This window comes from Nerophis ophidion, linkage group LG20, assembly GCF_033978795.1.
Source record: "Nerophis ophidion isolate RoL-2023_Sa linkage group LG20, RoL_Noph_v1.0, whole genome shotgun sequence".
Taxonomy (NCBI): domain Eukaryota; kingdom Metazoa; phylum Chordata; class Actinopteri; order Syngnathiformes; family Syngnathidae; genus Nerophis; species Nerophis ophidion.
Genome location: NC_084630.1, coordinates 25469684 through 25487830, shown reverse-complemented (window position 1 = coordinate 25487830; position 18147 = coordinate 25469684). Strand labels below are relative to the sequence as shown.

Below are 18147 nucleotides of genomic sequence, written 5' to 3'. Positions count from 1 at the left end.
GTATTTTACGCTTCATAAAGTGCCACACATTTTCGATGGGAGACAGGTCTGGAATGCAGGCGGGCCAGGAAAGTACCCGCACTCTTTTTTCACGAAGCCACGCTGTTGTAACACGTGCTGAATGTGGCTTGGCATTTTACTTGCTGAAATAAGCAGGGCTGTCCATGAAAAAGACGGCGCTTAGATGGCAGCATATGTTGTTCCAAAACCTGTATATACCTTTCAGCATTAATGGTGCCGTCACAAATGTGTAAGTTACCCATGCCTTGGGCACTAATGCACCCCCATACCATCACAGATGCTGTCTTTTGAACTTTGCGTCGATAACAGTCTGGATGGTTCGCTTCCCCTTTGGTGCGAATGACACAATGTCGAATATTTTTGTGGACTCGTCAGACCACAGAACCCTTTTCCACTTTGCATCAGTTCATCTTAGATGATCTCGGGCCCAGAGACGCCGGCGGTGTTTCTGGATGTTGTTGATAAATGGCTTTCACTTTGCAAAGTAGAGCTTTAACTTGCACTTACAGATGTAGCGACAAACTGTATTTAGTGTTTGGTTTTCTGAAGTGTTCCTGAGCCCATGTGGTGATATCCTTTAAAGATTTAGCCCATGTGGTGATATCCTTTAAAGATTGATGTCGGTTTTTGATACAGTGCCGTCTGAGGGATCGAAGGTCACGGTCATTCAATGTTGGTTTCCAGTCATTCCGCTTACATGGAGTGATTTCTCCAGCTTCTCTGAACCTTTTGATTATATTATGGACCGTAGATGTTGAAATCCCTAAATTTCTTGCAATTGCACTTTGACAAATGTTGTTCTTCAAATATTTGACTATTTGCTCACGCAGTTGTAGACAAAGGGATGTACCTCGCCCCATCCTTTCTTGTGAAAGACTGAGCATTTTTTGTGAAGCTGTTTTTATACCCAATCATGGCACCCACCTGTTCCCAATTAGCCTGCACACCTGTGGGATGTTCCTCATAAGTGTTTGATGAGCATTCCTTAACTTTATCAGTATTTATTGCCACCTTTCCTAACTTCTTTGTCAAGTGTTGCTGGCATCAAATTCTAAAGTTGATTATTTGCACACAAAAAAATGTTTATCAGTTTGGACATCAAATATGTTGTCTTTGTAGCATATTCAACTGAATATGGGTTGAAAATGATTTGCAAATCTTTGCATTCCGTTTATATTTACATCTAACACAATTTCCCAAATCATATGGAAATGAGGTTTGTAATATGCAAACAAGATACACATGTGCACTCATACATATAAACACAATTCCATCATAAGACCCATCGCAACACTCAAACATAAAACATCCCTTAAATGTGCCAGCACTGTCGGTAACACGACTGTAGGGCCGGGCGATATGGACCAATACTCATAGCCTAATATAGTTTGGCCTATAAATTAACCCATAAATTAAAATATTAGTTGACGTAACTAAATATCTCCACCTTGCCTTGTTTTCAAAATTTCGGTAAGTCGTTTTTCAATATAGGATCACAATTTAAGAGGTGTTTTGAAATAAGAAAAAAATCTCCAATATTTTCTTAAAAAAATACATTTCACAATGCTCAATTCTTCAGATAACAAAAACACAAAACAACAAAATGTAAAATAAAGTGTCCTGGTTTAAGAAGACATGTTTAAAGATCAGCAGCTAATAAGAAAATAATTGACCTTTAACAATGTTTTTTTATAAATAAACATTATTATACACACAAACAATTTAGCCAGGAACACCAACCTGCCAACTGCTTCCTGATGCTGTGTGACAGGCTGTGTTCTGAAAATTACTTAATTAATTATAGTTACTCGTTACTCTACCAAAAATTTAATTACTAACCGAATTACTCCTTAATAAATGTAATTCATTACTAGGGAAAGCTATTAATGCGTCAAATATCTGGCATTAAGCAGTTGAGATAAGTTTCATATTAGAGAAGTGTGTACTGTTGCCAATTGAAGTGGGACATCAGTGATTCCGCGCTCAGTCTGAGTCTCACAGGCATTTTAGCTTGAGCTGTTTTTGGTAGATGAATGGGCTAGCAGCGGCAGTTTGTGAGCTCTGACAGCAGCTCTTTTGAACCTTTCATTGGTTTGTGTTACCTCTGCTTACTACATAGATTCAATGTGCTTCCATTGCTGTATGTTCTTATCAACAGAGAGGGTATCTTTTGGATGGCAAGTTTGTCATTTGCAATCATTAGATGCGTTTAACTTGCAATTTTTTCGCAAAATAAAAATGACATATTTCAATATTTTTGACAAAGTACATTTGCGACTTGTAGGTTTTTGCATTTTGAGGCGTAATTCTTGTAAAATGTTACCTCGCGAGACTCCAGTTTGAGGAAGATAATGCAGCCACGGCTATTGCCGTGATGTCAACGGGAGACAAAGGCAGCGGGTGATCGCTTAAGGGATAGGTCCTTACAGCCCTCATGACATTACTGTTCGGGCATGTGGGTCTCTCCGAGCCTGCAGGTTGGTTGCCAGAAAGGGACCCGCGAGACACACATGTGACGGGGTTTTTTTTTCAGGCCGCAAGGTCTATTTTTAGGCGCATTTGCAAGTATTTATTTCTTCCTTCTACTATACAGGTGTAAAGAATTATTTATAATCTATCATTAACTTTTTCAAAGTCAGAGGCAATTCAGCAGCAGCTCAGTGGCAAGCTTATCTCTTGTTTGTGGCCGAAGGACCAGTATGAGTGTCTCTTTGAACAAGGCATTGTGTTACTATGCCAGAAAAGTAGTTCCGAGGAGTTGGCTTTTGCAAAACAAATACGCTTTATCTTGGTTAATATGCAGATCACTGCACGTAAAAGCTTTTCTTAGGGGGCTTTGGAGGCCCAATCGATAACTTTCCATTATCTGCATTTTTAGCCGCCTCTGACTAGCAATTATTACTATTCAGAATGCACAGAAAAAAGAGACGTGTTCTTGTCCACATAAGGAGCATTTAGCCAATTTGTAATGATTTTTACACATGCATGCAGTGTTCCATTGTAGATCCTTTTTTGACCTTGCTGCTATTGAATACTTGCCTTTATGGCTCGTGGTAAAAATCAGAGACCCTCACATCGAAGGACGCAATCAAGTCTTGGAACTTTTCTGAACACCATGTGTATATAGTGGGTTAAGTTTTCCCAAATAATTGGTCATTAACAAAGACAAGAACAGATCATAGATTTTAGAGTAAGTTGATTTAAGCAGAAAAAAATTGACATTTTGAGGTTGATAATCACTTAATTTTGTTTCAATTTTGAATTGAAGTGTCAAAGACCCAAAATATTCCAAAAGTCAAACCCACCGCAGGCCTACTCAACTGCCAGTACCTGCAGTACCTATGTTCCAATAAACTTGCCATAAAAATTGACTGTTCATTTCCAGCGGTTGATGAAACTATCATTTTCCTCATTATATTTAATGTGTTATGTTCAAATGTGTTTTCTGCAGTTTAAAGGGCTCTGATGCATCCTGGAAAAATGACCAAGAACCTCCAGAAGAGGTATGTAATGTAACTTTTCATCTGCGTTGACTGCCAAAGATGGGAGACATTTTTTGTATGAAATTTGACTACTTAAGGCCTAAATTAATCTTTAGATGCTCATATTTGGTCTTGGTTAACACTGAAAAGTTGACCAAATGTTGCACAATAAAAAGCTTAAATCGACAAATTGATTTACCAGAAATAGTTACTGAACCCTACATTTGTGATACTATGTCAATGTGAAAACATGGCACAATGGGCTCACCACTCATGAGAGGGGCCATAGAGGTCGGGTGCAATGTGAGCTGGGCGGCAGCTGAAGGTAGGGCACTTGGCTGTCCGATCCTCCGCTACATAAGCTAGCTCTTGGGACATGGAATGTCACCTCGCTAGTGCGCAAGGTGGAGAAGTTCCGTCTGGATATAGTCGGACTCACTTCAACGCACAGCAAGGGCTCTGGAACCAGTTCTCTCGAGGGTGGCTGGACTCTCTTCCACACTGGCGTTGCACGCAGTGAGAGGCGACGGGCTGGGGTAGCAATTCATTTTGCCACCCGGCTCATAGCCTGCATGTTCGAGTTCCACCCAGTGGACGAGAGGGGAGCTTCCCGCTGCCTTCGGGTGGAGGGACGGATCCTATTTGTTGTTTGTGCTTACGCACCAAACAGCAGTTCAGACTACCCACCCTTTTTGGATACAGTCAAGGGAGTTCTGGAAAGTGCTTCCCCGGGTAATTCCATCATCCTACTGGGGGATTTCAACGCTAATATTGGCAATGACAGTGAAACCTGGAGAGGCGTGATTGGGTAGAATGGCCGCCCGAATCTGAACCCGAGTGGCGTTTTGTTATTGGACTTTTGTGCTCGTCACAGATTGTCCATAACAAACACCATGTTCAAACATAAGGGTGTCCATATGTGCACTTGGCACCAGGACACGCTAGGCCACAGTTCCATGATCGACTTTGTCGTTGTGTCATCGGATTTGCAACCTCATGTTTTGGACACTTGGGTAAAGAGAGGGGCGGAGCTTTTTGCTGCGATGGTGGGGGAGGATGCCAGACAGACCTGGCAGGCCCAAATGCATTGTGAGGGTCTGGGGAACTTCTAGCAGGGTCTCCTGTCAGAGAGAATTTCAATTCCCACCTCCGGAAGAACTTTGAACATGTCACGAGAGAGGTACTGGACATTGAATCCAAGTGGACCATGTTCCGTACCTCTATTGTCGAGGCAACTGATTGGAGCTGTGGCCCCAAGGTGGTTGGTGCCTGTCGTGGCGGTAATCCTAGAACCTGTTGGTGGACCCCCGGGGGTGAGGGATGCCGTCAAGCTGAAGAAAGAGTCCTATCGAGTTATTTAGGCTCATAGGACTCCGTAGGCAGCAGAACGGTACTGACACGCCAAGCGGTGGGCGGTTTCAGCGGAGTTCGGGGAAGCCATGGAAAACGACTTCCGGAAGGCTTTAAAGCGATTCTGGACCCCCATCCGCCGCCTCAGTAGGGGGAAGCAGTGAACTGTCACCACCGTGTATGGTGAGGATGGTGTTCTGCTGACCTCGACTGCGGATGTTGTGGATCGGTGGAGGTAATACTTCAAAGACCTCCTCACTCGCACCAACACGTCTTCCTATGAGGAAGCAGTGCCTGGGGATTTGTGGGCTCTCCTATTTCTGGGGCTGAGGTTGCTGAGGTAGATAAAAAGCTCCTTGGGGGCAGGGCCCCAGGGGTAGATGAGACCCGCCCGGAGTTCCTTAAGGCTCTGGATGCTGTGGGGCTGTCTTGGTTGACAAGACTTTGCAGCATCACGTGGACATTGGGGGCGGTACCTCTGGATTGGCCGACCGGGGTGGTGGTTCCTCTCTTTAAGAAGGGGAACCGGAGGGTGTGTTCCAACTATCGTGTGATCAGACGATAGTTGTAAGGTCTGTTCAGGTGTACTGGAGAGGAGGCTACACCAGATAGTCCAACCTCGGATTCAGGAGGAACAGTGTGGTTTTCGTTCTGGTCGTGGAACTGTGAACCAGCTTTATACTCTCTGGATGTTCCTTGAGGGTGCATGGGAGTTTGCCCAACCAGTCTACATGTGGTTCGTGAACTTGGAGAAGGCATTCGACCGTGTCCCTTGGGAAGTCCTGTGGGGAGTGCTCAGAGAGTATGGGGTTTCGGACTGTCTGATTCTGGCGGTCCGCTCCCTGTACGATTAGAGTCTGAGATTGGTCCGCATTGCTGGCAGTAAGTCGGAAACCTTACCAGTGAGGGTTGGACTCCGCCATGGCTGGCCTTTTTGTCAACGATTCTGTTCATAACTTTTATGGACAGAATTTCTAGGCGCAATCAAGGCGTTGAGGGGATCCGGTTTGGTGGCTGCAGGATTAGGTCTCTCCATTTTGCAGATGTGGTCCTGATGGCTTCATCTGGCTAGGCTCTTCAGCTCTCTTTGGTTGGTTCGCAACCGAGTGTGAAGCGACTGGTATGAGAATCAGCACCTCCAAGTTCGAGTCTATGGTTCTCGCCCGGAAAAGGGTGGAGTGCCATCTCTGGGTTGGGGAGGAGACCTTTCCCCAAGTGGAGGAGTTCAAGTACCTCTGAGTCTTGTTCACGAATGAGGGAAGAGTGGATTGTGAGATCGACAGGCGGCTCGGTGCGGCGTCTTCAGTAATGCGGACGCTGTATCGATCCGTTGTGGTGTAGAAGGGGCTGAGCCGGAAGGCAAAGCTCTCAATTTACCCGTCGACCTACGTTCCTGTTCTCCACCTACGATCATGAGCTTTAGGTTTTGACTGAAAGGACAAGATCATGGGTACAAGCGGACGAAATATGTTTCCTCCACCGGGTGGCGGGGCTCACCTTGAGAGATAGGGTGAGAAGCTCTGCCATTTTTTTTTTTATTATTATTCTATTTTTTTCCCTTTGTCATGAAAAAGGGAGGGTTTTTTTTAGGTGGGTGCACTAATTGTAAGTGCATCTTGTGTTTTTTATGTTGTTTTAATTCAAAAGAAAAATGTTTTTTTTTTCTTTTTTATTAAAAAATAATTACATTTATAAAAAATTATTCTGCGGCCCGGTGGTTGGGGACCACTGCTGTAACTACTTGGCATCTGATTGATACCTAAATTTATGGTATCATCCGAAACGAAAGTAAAGCATCCAAACAGAAGAATAAGTGATTATTATATTTTAACAGAAGTGCAGATAGAACATGTTTAAAGAGAATATTAACAGTAAACAAATAAGTAGATTAATAATCAACTTTCTATTACTTGTCCTTAATAATGTTGACAAAATAATAGAATGATAAATGACAAAATATGTTACTTGGCTTTACAGACAGAACAGCCTACCATAAGCTTCAGTGTAAGCAGATTTTGATCGCATTTATTTATTTAGCATTTATTAGTTCAAATGCTTTAAAATAGAGAGAAACGTGCGCTTGTCTTACTTAAGAATTGTGAATGATTTGTAAAATTTTAAAGTAAGTGTAGTTCCTCTTTACCACACAAGGAAAAACTATGTATCAGCAGATTAAAGTAGACAAATTTAGAATTACATCTTTTTTGAAGTCAAATCAAATCATGTTTTTAATATCAGCTCAATCATATTGTACTAAACACATTCTTAGCTGCTCAATAGTTTGAAAATGTTGTCCATTTTTGTATTCTGTTTAAGAAGCGTAGCCACCCACCTTTCCATTAAACACTTATGTGAAACACACAGCCGAGGACCAAATGGACCAAATACACGGGCCAGCGTTACAATTCCAGCAAATAACTTGTAGAAACTACAAATATATTCATATTAATTTAAAATGTGCAAAAGTACAGTTTCTCTGCTGTTCGAAAGCACCAACTTGCACTCTATTGTTTTACATGTTAAAAGTTCAATACCCTGATTATAAAACAACTCTTCTTTGTAACATAAAATATAACATATTTTATTTTGGTCAATAAGGTATTTTCTTCTACCCACTGGACTTTGTTCAAATGAGAAATGTGCAACATTTCCTACTTGGGAGGTCTGATTGGACCTTTGGAATTACATACCTCTGTTTTGAAGTAGTACTGAAACAAATGTCCAACCAAATAATCCATGCAGAAAAGTAAACTTTTTTTTGTTTGCATAATGCATGTCTAAAATCTGTTCCACATAACTGTTGCTTCTGCAATTGGAGCAAACTTTAATGCAAGTTTTAATGTTGTAAATGTGATGTTTTATGTGTTGTTTACTGATTTTATTGTAACCTTGCTGCTGCCCTCTTGGCCAGGTCTCCCTTGGAAAAGAGGTCTTTAAACTCAATGGGCTTATTACCTGGTTAAATAAAGGCTAAATAAAAAAATGAATAAACTGCACAATGTCTCGCAGCAAAACATTGTTTTTCTACTTTGCAGGCGTTGGACTACAGTGATGACGAGAAGGAGCAGCAAGCTAAAAAAGCAAAAAACGCCAAAAAGAAGCAGAAAAACTACAAAGGTAAACAAAGATTGTTAGTCATGTTTTAAGAAATCGGGTGTAACAGTGCGCCATCATACGTACCTCGGTTTTAATGTCATTGTTTGTTTTATTTCGGTTATAGTAAGGGAACAACAAACAAAACATATACTGCTTAATTTTGGGGTAAACCGCAGTAAATTCTTATTCTCTGGAAAATAACATTTGAAAAACTTCCCTTTAAATCTCCAATGAATACAATTCTAAAATAAAATAAGAACAGTGAAATTTAATAAATGAAAGTTTCTTATTTGCCTAAAGTACCTTCAGAGTTAAAACTTGTAGCCTCATTTTCCATCTTTCAGCCAACGGCTGTGTCGCACTGTAAATCTTTATAGACACAATACGCAAGTCCCTCACACAATGTGAACTGTGTGGGAAATTGGTACGCGTCTGGACCAAACCAAAGGTTCTATACCAAAAAAAAAACAAGTAGAAATACAAAACCAGTGAAGTTGGCACGTTGTGTAAATGGTAAATAAAAACAGAATACAACAATTTCCAAATCCTTTTCAACTTATATCAATTTGAATAGAACTGCTAAGACAAGATATTTAATGTTCAAAATGAGACACTTGATTTAATTTTTCAAATAATCATTAACTTAGAATTTAATAGCAGCAACACATTGCAAAAAAGTTGGCACAGGGGCATTTTTACCTTTGTGTTACATGGCCTTTCCTTTTAGAAACACTCAGTAAACGTTTGGGAACTAAGGGGACCAATTTTTGAAGCTTTTAAGGTGGAATTCTTTCCCATTCTTGCTTGACTTACAGCTTAAGTTGTTCAACAGTCAGAGATCTCCGTTGTGGTATTTTAGGCTTCATAATGCGCCACACATTTTCAATGGGAGACAGGTCTGGACTACAGGCAGGCCATTCTAATACCCGCACTTTTTTACTGTAAAGCCACGCTGTTGTAACATGTGGCTTGGCATTGTCTTGCTGAAATAAGCGGGAGTGTCCATGAAAAAGACGTTGCTTGGGGGGCAACACATCTTGCTCCAAAACCTGTATGTACCTTTCAGCATTAATGGTGCCTTCACAGATGTGTAAGTTATCCATGCCTTGGGCACTAATACACCCCCATACCATCACAGATGCTGGCTTTTGAACTTTGGGCCTATAACAGTCTGGTTGGTTCTTTTCCTCTTTGGTTCGAAGGACACAACATCCACAGTTTCCAAAAACAATTTGAAATGTGGATTCGTCAGACCACAGAACCCTTTTCCACTTCGCATCAGTCCATCTTAGATGAGCTCGGCCCAGCAAAGCTGACGGCGTTTCTGGGTGTTGTTGATAAATGGCTTTCACTTTGCATAGTAGAGTTTTAACTTGCACTTACAGATGTAGCGACCAACTGTAGTTACTGACAGTGGTTTTCTGGAGTGTTCCTGAGCCCATGTGGTGATATCCTTTACAAACTGATGACGCTTTTTGGTGCAATACCGCCTGAGGGATCGAAGGTCACGGGCATTCAATGATGGTTTTTGGCGTTTCCCCAGATTCTCTGAACCTTTTGATGATATTATGGACTGTAGATGGTGAAATCCCCAAATTCTTTGCAATAGCTCGTTGAAAAATGAAGTGAATTATATTTATATAGCGCTTTTCTCTAGTGACTCAAAGCACTTTACATAGTGAAACCCAATATCTAAGTTACATTTAAACCAGTGTGGGTGGCACTGGGAGCAGGTGGGTAAAGTGCCTTGCCCAAGGACACAACGGCAGTGACTAGGATGGCGGAAGCGGGAATCGAACCTGCAACCCTCAGGTTGCTGGCAAGGCCACTCTACCAACCGAGGTATACCGCCCCAAAAAATGTTGTTCTTAAACTGTTCGACAATTTGCTCCCACAGTTGTTCACCACGTGGTGACCCTCGCCCCATCCTTGTTTGTGAATGACTGAGCATTTCATGGAAGCTGCTTTTATACCCAATCATGGCACCCACCTGTTCCCTGTTCACCTGTGGGATGTTCCAAATAAGTGTTTGATGAGCATTCCTCAACTTTCTCAGTCTTTTGTGCCACTTGTGCAAGCTTTTTTGAAACATGTTCCAGGCACCAAATTCCAAATTTGCAAAAAATAACGTTTAACGGTTCGAACATTAAATATTGTGTTCTCTTTGCAGTCTATTCAATTGAATATAGGTTGAAAATTATTTGAAAATCATTGTATTCAGGTTTTTATTCACATATTTTTGTGCAACTACCATTATAGCTCAAAAAAATATGGATTAAAATGTTCCTAACAAGGTTGTATCTTCTTTTTTTGTTTTTCTCCTAGAAAACCATGCTCAGGGTACTGCACACCATGAGCAGCATCACCAAGCTGTCACAGGTGCAACACAAACACATACTGGGGCTCAGTTCAGCCACCAGTACTTGAACAATATCCAACCAGTCATTCCTCATTCTCATCCACCGCCTCAGCACACAAATTTTCCTCATATGTACCCACCATCTCCCTACCTCTACCCATCCCTTCCTCCACCTCCAATTGCTTTTCCTCTTTACCCACCACCTCCATCGTTTTTTAGTCCTTCATACTCCTCCGCACCCTGGCTACATAATGTCCCTTTCTCGCACATTCCTCCCCCGGCCCCTCCTCCTGAGTGAAACTTAGCATGTTGGGAGTTTATTTTACTCTATATGTATACTGTCACCTGGAATTATTACAAAACCCAGTGCAAAAATGTGTAAATTAAAAATATTTTCAAAATGTACATTTTTAGAGGATGGACTTTTTTCTAATACAGTGACTATTTGTAATATTAAATGTGTAGAGAGACTGCAAGTTTAGGAAACTTTGCAAAGGTAATTTACAAAGAGTATAGTCATTTTTGGAACAGGGATGTTCCGATCGATCGTCCGCCAATCAGTATTGTATTTATTTTTAGTCTCTTAGCTGACAAGCAGCTAGCAGCTAATTACAGTATGTCTCCATAAACCTTGTGGAGCTGCTCCTTCAAGTTAATAATAATCACTGCAAATAAATTGCATATTTTAGTGTCTTAGGTACATTATCACTGGAGGACAAGGCTAAACATGTTACACACCAGGACATGGCATGCTAATAGACAAGCTAACTGCTAAGCTAGCCTCAAACAACACCAAGAAAAAAAAGTGTTTAGTAAAGTATAAGAAGTGTAGCTAGAACCACATTACAGCAGAAAGTAAACAGGAAATTAATAAGACTCTAGAGAGAAGATAATTTAACTGTTGGTTGTCACAGTCAGTAAGAGGAGGGCAGATTAATCCATGAATTGATGGTGTCGATATCAAGGATATCAGTATACGATCCATACTAAAGTGATTAGGTCGAAATTTTTATTTCCTCAAAATATTTTTTGCCGTTGTTTTTGTTTGTATTGTTAGTTCAGGCAATACTTCCCTAAACACAGCAGGTTTTTGAGGGCAAAAACCAAAAGATTTAAACGAGAAGTACATTGGTTTTTTGTTTAGTTATTGTTTACAATTAATTTTAATTTGCTCAAATAAAAGAAAAAAAAGAACCGGTTTAAATATTGTGTTGATATTGTTAAACTTTCAACAGTACAGACCATAAATAAACTGAAAAAAATTATAGTTAACAAATGTTATCAATATTGGTATCAGCTGATCTCACTTTTGGATGATCAACCCTGATTGGAACATTCCTAACTTTGAATGCCTATGTGTGTGTGTATTTACAATACACACACATATATGGGCGGTATAGCTTGGTTGGTAGAGCGGCCGTGCCAGCAACCTGAGGGTTGCAGGTTCGATCCTTGCTTCCACCATCCTAGTCCCTGCCGTTGTATCCTTGGGCAAGACACTTTACCCACCTGCTCCCAGTGCCACCCACACTGGTTTAAATGTAAAAATGTGATATTGGGTTTCACTATGTAAAGCGCTTTGAGTCACTAGAGAAAACGCGCTATATAAGATAAATATAATTCACTTCACAAATTGGGTGCAAATATATTTAGTTTTCCAAAGATAAAACATGTTTTCATGCAATTCAAAAACAGTTGTATCTATTACCAATCTTTAAAAATATCCATACACTGTACTGTATCTGCATATAGACTTATCCCTTGATAATAGATTTCAGATTGTATTGTTGCTGCTCTACCTAACAAAACAACAATTATTTAAAAAAATAAATTTCAGTTCAATATTAGGACTAGATAGAACAACCCCATGATACAAAATAACCTGAGTAGAGTGGTTACAGTAGGCTACCTCCTTCAGAGCTGCTTCAAAACGGTTATGGTGTTGGATCTTGTCGGGTGGGATTGCAAAATGGGGGACAGAGAGGAGGAAGGGGAATGGTTGTCAGCTTCATTGGGGTCATCAGGTGGGCACTCTCCTTCACCGGCGTTTCAATGATTGGCCCACGACACCTCCAGAGGGCTCATCAGCAACACCTTCTGTCCCAGGTGAGCCCCCCTTTGCTTTTAACCATTATGTGATATAGGTTTTACTAGAGCTCCAGATGGTGAGGGCTTTGATGGTGTTTTGCAGGGTTTGGCCTCAAACTCCGATGTCCTTAAGCAGCCTGATGGTTGTCCGGCCCACAAAACCTCTGCAGCCAACTTCCACTGGGCAGACCTTGGCTTTCCATCCATTCTGCTCAACATCAGCTGCCAGTTTGTTGTACTTAAGGCTTTTGCTTTCAAATGCCTCCTTCACAGCATCCTCCCAGGGAACCGTGAGTTCTATTATATACACAATATGTAGTGAGGAGGACCAGAGCACAAGGTCTGTTCTGAGGTTTGATCTGGCTATTTCTGAAGGAAAGCAGAGCTTTTCAAATCAAATCAAATCAACTTTATTTATAGAGGACATTTAAAATTTACCATAGGGGTAGCCAAAGTGCTGTACAATGGGCAGGTTAAAACAGTGGTTCTCAACCTTTTTTCAGTGATGTACCCCCTGTGAACATGTTTTTAACTCAAGTACCCCCTAATCAGAGCAAAGCATTTTTGGTTGAAAAAAAGAGATGCAGAAGTAAAATACAGCACTGTCATCAGTTTCTGATTAATTAAATTTAATAACAGTGCAAAATATTGCTCATTTGTAGTGGTCTTTCTTGAACTATATGGGAAAAAAATACAAAAATAACTAAAAACTTGTTGAAAAATAAAAATATGATTCAATTATAAATAAAGATTTCTACACATAGGTAATTTACAAAGAGTAGAGTCATTTTTGGAACAGGGATGTTCCGATCGATTGTCCGCCAATCAGTATTGTATTTATTTTTAGTCTCTTAGCTGACAAGCAGCTAGCAGCTAATTACAGTATGTCTCCATAAACCTTGTGGAGCTGCTCCTTCAAGTTAATAATAATCACTGCAAATAAATTGCATATTTTAGTGTCTTAGGTACATTATCACTGGAGGACAAGGCTAAACATGTTACACACCAGGACATGGCATGCTAATAGACAAGCTAACTGCTAAGCTAGCCTCAGACAACACCAAGAAAAAAAAGTGTTAAGTAAAGTATAAGAAGTTTAGCTAGAACCACATTACATCAGAAAGTAAACAGCAAATTAATAAGACCCTAGAGCCAGATGTGGCTCTTTTGATGACTACAAATGACTCTCAGATAATTATATTTATATAGCGCTTTTCTCTAGTGACTCAAAGCGCTTTACAAAGTGACACCCAATATCTAAGTTACATTTAAACCAGTGTGGCTGGCACTGGGGGCAGGTGTGTAAAGGGTCTTGCCCAAGGACACAACAGCAGTGAATAGGATGGCGGAAGCGGGAATCGAACCTGGAACCCTCAGCTTGCTAGCACGGTCACTCTACCAACCGAGCTATGCCGAGTAACCATGTAATACTCTTCCATATCAGTAGGTGGCAGTTGGTAGCTAATTGCCTTGTAGATGTGGGAAACAGTGGGAGGCAGAGTGCAGGTAAAAAGGTGTCTAATGCTTAAACCAGGGGTGGGGAACCCATGGCTCCTTAGCCAGATGACTGCATATGGCTCTCAAAAAAATCTTAGCTGACATTGCTTAACACGATAAGTAATGAATAATTCCGCTGGTAATCACAGTTTCAAAAATAACGTTCAAATTATAAAACATTCTCATGCATTTTAATCCAACTATCCGTTTTCTACTGCACCTGTTCAAGATGTCGCATTAATGGTGAGAAATATTATATGTATTATTGGTTAAATTTTATAATAACAATGTTGTTGAAAATAATGAGACTTATTATACTCTACAAATGTTGGTCATACTTAAAAATGCACAAATTTAGTTGTATTCAGTGTTGAAAAATGTTCTGTGGCTCTTACGGAAATACATTGTGAAATATTTGGCTTTCATGGCTCACTCAGCCAAAAAGGTTCCCGACCCCTGGTCTAGAGAGAAGATCATTTAACAACTGTTGGTTGTCACAGTCAGTAAGAGGACAAAAAATAACGTTAACGGCGGCAATTCGACGAAATACGGTATTTTAACTGGGTTAATTTTTTTTGTCAATCCCCCTGCCTCCCCCCTCCCATTGCTCTTTACCACAAAATGTAATCATTTAGATAGCAAAACAAACATGCTTAAGAAAAGTAAAATAAATTAGAGAAAAAAAATAAGGGAAACAAAATCATAAAAGGAGGAGAAAGCTAAAAAGTAAAACAGAAGAGAAAAAAAAACTAAAAGATAACAGAACAAAAAAAATACTAAACAAATATCACCAATCAATCAAGTAGTGGTATAAAAAGGAAAAAAAACAGAACCAGGCCAGTAATACATCCACCCAAAAAACGTTTGGACAGAAATTAAGAAAAATGTACCTGAAATAACTTCATCGAGGTTTCTGGCGGTGTTAAACGTTTTCATGACTACCTGTGTATGCATGATGTCATCATCTCGCCCCATTGTTTTGGTGCGTTGCAATATGTTCTTTTCAGTCTTTTTGGACTATATCAACACCGCCACTCAACCATTCTGGCATTTCTAAAAAGAGTACCTCCGATGTAAATTAGACGGGTTTGTTTGTTGTTTGTTTTAGCCTCATTCATTATTGGATACAACAGCCGTCTTCTCTTGAGTATTTTGGCTGGAAACTGGTCACTGATGGAGAATGTCGTTCCCTTGAGCTCCTTTCCACACTCCATTACCATGGATTTACTCTTTGGGTCAATAAACTGTGCAACAATTGGGTGGCATACCTTCTCTCCCCCAGAATGTCGTTTTTTTCCTATACGAGGAACGCGTCCAAAGCCGATGTTCCTCGTTGTTGCGCCGTCCATCTTTAGCTGGGATGTTAAAGTTTGAACCAACTAAATATTCCAAAGTCAACTGTCTGCTTTATTATAAGAAAATGGAAGAGTTTGGGAACAACAGCAACTCGGCCACCCAGGCCACGTAAACTGACAGAGAGGGGTCAGCGGATGCTGCAGCGAAAAGTGCAAAGACTTTCTGCACAGTCAGTTGCTACAGAGCTCCAAACCTCACGTGACCTTCCATTCAGCCCACGTACAATACGCAGAGAGCTTCATGGAATGGGTTTCCATGGCCGAGCTGCTGCTTCTAAGCCATACATCACCAAGTCCAATGCAAAGCGTGGGATGGAGTGGTGTAAAGCACGTCGCCACCGGACTCTAGAGCAGTGGAGACGCCTTCTCTGGAGTGATGAATCACGCTTTTCCATCTGGCAATCTGATGGATGAGTCTGGATTTGGAGGTTGCCAGGAGAACGGTACATTTCAGACTGCTTTTTGCCGTGGTTGGAGTGTGAAATTTGATGGAGGAAGACTTATGGTGTGGGGTTGTTTTTAAGGAATTGGGCTTGGCCCTTTGGTTCCAGTGAAGGGAACTTTGAATGATCAAGGATACCAAACATTTTGGACAATTCCCATGATCCCAACTTTGTGGGAACAGTTTTGAACGGGCCCCTTCCTCTTCCAACATGACTGTCCACCTGTGCACAAAGAATGTCCATAAAGAAATGGATGACAGAGTCTGGTGTGGATGAACTTGACTGACCTGCTCAGAGTCCTGACCTTAACCCGATAAAACACCTTTGGGATGAATTAGAACAGGCCTTCTCGCTTAACATCAGTGTGTGACCTCACCAATGCGTTTTTGGCAGAATGGAGGAAAATTCCTATAAACACACTCCGCAACCTTGTGGACAGCCTTCCCAGAAGAGTTGAAGCTGTAAGAGCTGCAAAAAGTGGACCGACATCATAATGAACCTTATGGGTTAGGAATGGGATGGCACTTCAAGTTCTTATGTGAGTCAAGGCATGTGGCCAAATATTTTTGATAATATAGTGTACTTATTAGGCAAAGTGGCAACATATATATGTGAGGTGGTTAAAAATGTGCAGCATTCGCTGATTTAGTGTAGGAAGTACAGGTTACAGAGGAAGACACTAATTGTACAGTCTAGGTAGTGGATGGAGTTTAAAGGCAATTTTAGGGAAGGGTGAAAACAATAAAGAATGTAGCAAGACTCGAAGAGTATATCTTAAGATCACAGGTTTAATACTTTAATTATATATCCTACGACAGTGTTTTTCAACCTTTTTTGAGCCAAGGTGCATTTTTTGCTTTGACAAAATCCGGATGCACACCACCAGCTGAAATCATTAAAAAAACGAAACTCAGTTGACAGTAAAAAGTCGTTGTCACAATTGTTGGATATAACTTCAAGCCATAACCAACCATGCATCAATATAGCTCTTGTCTCAAAGTAGGTACGACCTGTCACATCATGCCGTGACTTATTTTAATTTTTTGGCTGTTTTACTTCTTGTCTTGTGCTCCTATTTCGGTGGCTTTTTCTTTTTTTTTTTTTGTATTTTCCCGTCGCATTTTCATGCCTTCCTTTAAGCGATATTTCCCGCATCTGCTTTGTTTTAGCAATCAATAATATTTCCGTTGTTTTTATCCTTTTTGGTGGGGACATTGTTGATTGTCATGTCATGTTCGGATGTACATTGTGGACGCCGTCTTTGCCGCACTGTAAGTCTTTGCTGTCATCCAGCATTCTGTTTTTTGTTTACATTGTAGTCTGTTCAGTTTGAGTTTCGTTCCACATAGCCTTCCCTAAGCTTTAATGCCTTTTCTTACGGGCACTCACCTTTTGTTTATATTTGCTTTAAGCATTAGATACCTTTTTACCTTCACGCTGCCTCCTACTGTTTCCAACATCTACAAAGCAGTTGGCTACCGGCTGCCACCTACTGATATGGAAGAGTATTACACGGTACTTTGCCGAGCTCTATACAGCACAGACACTCCACAACAACACATAATTTGCAGACTATATTTACTGGTTTGCAAAATATATTTTTAAGCAACATTTTTACCTTTTAAATTCCTTCCTCTTCTTTCCTGACAATTTCAATCAATGTTCAAGTAAATGTATTTGTTTTATTGTAAAGAGTAAAAAATACATTTTAATGTAATTCATTTTAGCTTCTGTTTTATCGACAAAGAATATTTGTAAAATCTTTCTTCAAACTTATTATGATTAAAATTCAAAGGAATTATTCTGGCAAATCTAGAAAATCTGTAGAATCAAATTTGAATCTTATTTCAAAGTCTTTTGAATTTCTTTTAAAAATTTTGTTCTGGAAAATCTAGAAAAAATAATGATTTGTCTTTGTTAGAAATATAGCTTGGTCCAATTTGTTATATATTCTAACAAAGTGCAGATTGGATTTTAACCTATTTAAAACATGTCATCAAAATTCGAAAATTAATCTTAATCAGGAAAAAATACTAATGATGTTCCATAAATATATATTTTTCCATCCCATTCATTTTCTACCGCTTATTCCCTTTCGGGGTTGCGGGGGGCGCTGGCGCCTATCTCAGCTACAATCGGGCGGAAGGCAGGGTACACCCTGGACAAGTCGCAACCTCATCGCAGGGCCAACACAGATAGACAGACAACATTCACACTCACATACACACACTAGGGCCAATTTAGTGTTGCCAATCAACCTTTTTATTTTTTCCCAAAAATTCGAATTAGCTAGTTTTTTTCTTCATATTTTTCGGTGGAATTTTGAATTTCAAAGAGTCGAAATTGAAGATAAACTATTTTTCAAAATTTAAGTTTCATTTTTTTCGTGGTTTCTCCTCTTTTAAACCGTTCAATTAAAGTGTTTTTTTTTCATCATTTATTCTCAACAAAAAACC

The 18147-nt window shown here is 40.2% G+C and overlaps 1 protein-coding gene across 8 annotated transcripts in view; it reads left to right on the top strand.

The window, feature by feature from the left end:
- The window catches only part of naf1 (nuclear assembly factor 1 homolog (S. cerevisiae)), a 43910-nt gene extending 33197 nt beyond the window's left edge, over positions 1 to 10713 (top strand). For all 8 annotated transcript variants that reach the window (XM_061880854.1, XM_061880855.1, XM_061880856.1 and 5 more), the window contains 3 exons: positions 3473 to 3524; positions 7889 to 7970; positions 10275 to 10713. In XM_061880854.1, the coding sequence (XP_061736838.1) occupies positions 3473 to 3524; positions 7889 to 7970; positions 10275 to 10606 (466 nt within the window). In that variant the 3' untranslated portion in view covers positions 10607 to 10713. The remainder of the gene's footprint in view (positions 1 to 3472; positions 3525 to 7888; positions 7971 to 10274) is intronic.
- Positions 10714 to 18147: the final 7434 nt, after the last annotated feature.